Source organism: Gopherus flavomarginatus, chromosome 6 (assembly GCF_025201925.1).
Source record: "Gopherus flavomarginatus isolate rGopFla2 chromosome 6, rGopFla2.mat.asm, whole genome shotgun sequence".
In the NCBI taxonomy this organism is placed as follows: domain Eukaryota; kingdom Metazoa; phylum Chordata; order Testudines; family Testudinidae; genus Gopherus; species Gopherus flavomarginatus.
In genome coordinates this window covers 114,541,097-114,543,596 of record NC_066622.1, presented here as the reverse complement: position 1 = coordinate 114,543,596, position 2,500 = coordinate 114,541,097, and the positions used below count along the sequence as shown (strand labels likewise).

Genomic DNA, 2,500 nt, shown 5'->3' with positions numbered 1-2,500 from the left:
GGCCCAGTTGCAACGGTAACCTAGACAGGTATTGTTTTGAAAACACACGAGTAATATGTCACCGCAGACATAACAAGCAGGCTCTGTGGCTGCAAATGTTTGCTGCTGCAGCGTGCCATATCACTTCTGGCGATTGTTACTTTTCCTCTGATGAATCCCCGTATTTATATGTGATTTATTTTTTATTTTGTAGCACAAACAGAAATCCATAAACTGTCGGTTCAGCGCCATTGACTCTTTGATCAGTTACTGGGCTATTTTTTCTCCCGTCAGTGAAGAGAGATTAAAAGCCTTTATTTTCAGCACTGTTTGTACTGCAAAGGTACGAAGCTAAATGAACAATAAAAGTGTGCTTAAAACGTAGCCTCTGTACTCTTTTATTCAGCAGCCTCGAAACTTATAGCTGCCTGTATCAGCCTCTTAATTAGACCGCTACAGCGATTTCCGAAAACATTTAGCTGGTCTATACAAAGGAAATAAAACCACATTGTCAACTCAAGAGCGCTCCAGAGTTTAAAGGGGGCTTCTCTGTAACCTATTGAAATAAGTATTGAAGGGTACAACGCCTTCGTCTTTGTCAGAGTGATAGTAGTTTGCCTGTCAGATCTGGTTTTCTCTCAAAGGAAATCACACAATTTTACTACTGGGAACATTTAAATCGAATCCTGTTTTTGTCAAGAGAAGTAAAAACTTTTACAGAAGTGGAGAAAAAAAAATCCTAGACCTGTGTGCTGAATGGAGTGGCCCGTTATTCCAGCTGGGGAAGGGAAACATTAAGACTCATCTACTCTTAGTTTTGGGTCTTAAAAGTTAGCAAAACATATATTGCAGAAGCTATTCTCACATATGCGTGTAACACACACACCAGTTAAATTCTGTTAAAAATGGCGTGTTTGTCGAGTGGTTTTAATTTACATATCTGAAATCTGGTTTTCAGAACACTGTAATTCTCCCTTCCCCGCCCCATCGTCAAACGTCTCTCCGGGAAAAAAAAAAGTTGAACATTATCAAAAGCTAACAAATAGCTTTCTGTCTTTAATTGCTATGGCGCAATACCGATGGCATGTAGTTATCATCGGAAAAGTTAACCAAGACAGGTTAAATAATTTAATAAGGAACTGTTTGTAATTATGTTATTTACAAGGTATGACAGAGATCTGAAGAAGAAACAGAAGCTGATCTCAGGGAAATGGACGGGTTTGGGTGACCCCTGGAGCATGGAGTTTGAATTATGGAGATGGGGGGCTGAGAGGTGAATATGGACGAGAGGAGAACAAGATGACTTTTCACCTCAACACATTTAACTTTTAAATCCAAATAAACGTCTCGCGTTACTAGATCATCACATTATAAAATAAAAGGACAAATCACATTGAGTTTTAAGGTGTCGAGAAAGAAGTATTGACTTTGCCCACCCTGGAAAATATATAAAATAAGTTCCAAATTGAAAGAAGTGCATTTAAAAATAAATTTGGGGCAATTTATAGCATTTTTTCTTTTAGCTATCCATTGCTAAAATTAATTAGATTAAAATTTGACTCAGAGGGCAAGGCATTTAATGTTACATATATATATACTACCTAGGGTAGTAACAATAAAACTCTTTTTCTTTCTAAATATTTTCCAATACTATGGAATTTTAATTAACATGATAAATAAACTAAAAAAACAGATACAGTAGATCAATTTTCAGTACCATGCCCTCTGAACTGAGTAAAATACAAACTCAGCAACTTAAACTGTTACCAAAGCTTAAACTTTCTCACCTGTTTGGTCATTGAATCTATTAGACGAACGTACAAATCCTGTTCTGTTCTAACTCCTAGGAGGGAAAAACAGAGACAAATTCTTATTAGAAGTACAGTAGTGAGCCACCCAAATTACATAATGGACATATGAGGTCAGTCAATTAAGTGCTGTGAGCAATATATCAAAAGGTATCTGAATTTTTTTTAAATGGAAAGAATTTTTATCAAAACTTAACTAGCGACAAAGTTATTGTCAACTAGATTATATCCAAGGGTTTATAGTCGAGAAAATATTAAACACTATCATGGACTCTGAGAGCGTATTTCATGTTTTCATTTTATTGGTCTGTGTGGTCATTGTTTTGAAGAAAACACTAGAGATACATTATAATTTTGGATGTTTTTATTGACAAATAGTATTATCATTTTAAACCTTTATCTCGTATTTAAGGAATGTTTTGGTTTTGATAAGGAATCTGTTATGTCTGCTCTACGCAGCTACCTCTTTGCCATAATTAACATTAATTTGCAAAACTGAAAAAAGTCACTTAAAAGTGATGTTCTGTTGGAGCAGCTATTGATCCCCCCTTTTTTACTTTCCACTTCAAGACCAACCGGTTAATCATGTGAAGTACCATTGACTTATTGATCGTTTATGTTTTGTTTTCCTTATATGCCAGGAGAAGATTCGTGTTTACATCCATGTAATTTTAATCTCAAAATCTTTATATCCTTTTAAAACACGCCTTGAG

General features: G+C 35.4%; 1 protein-coding gene across 1 annotated transcript in view; it reads right to left on the bottom strand.

Annotated features, from left to right (window-relative positions):
* Window positions 1-2,500, bottom strand: part of EBF3 (EBF transcription factor 3) — a 124,242-nt gene that overhangs the window by 120,012 nt on the left and 1,730 nt on the right. Inside the window, exon 4 of the mRNA XM_050960764.1 lies at window positions 1,767-1,822. Coding sequence (XP_050816721.1) covers window positions 1,767-1,822 — 56 coding nt within the window. The remainder of the gene's footprint in view (window positions 1-1,766; window positions 1,823-2,500) is intronic.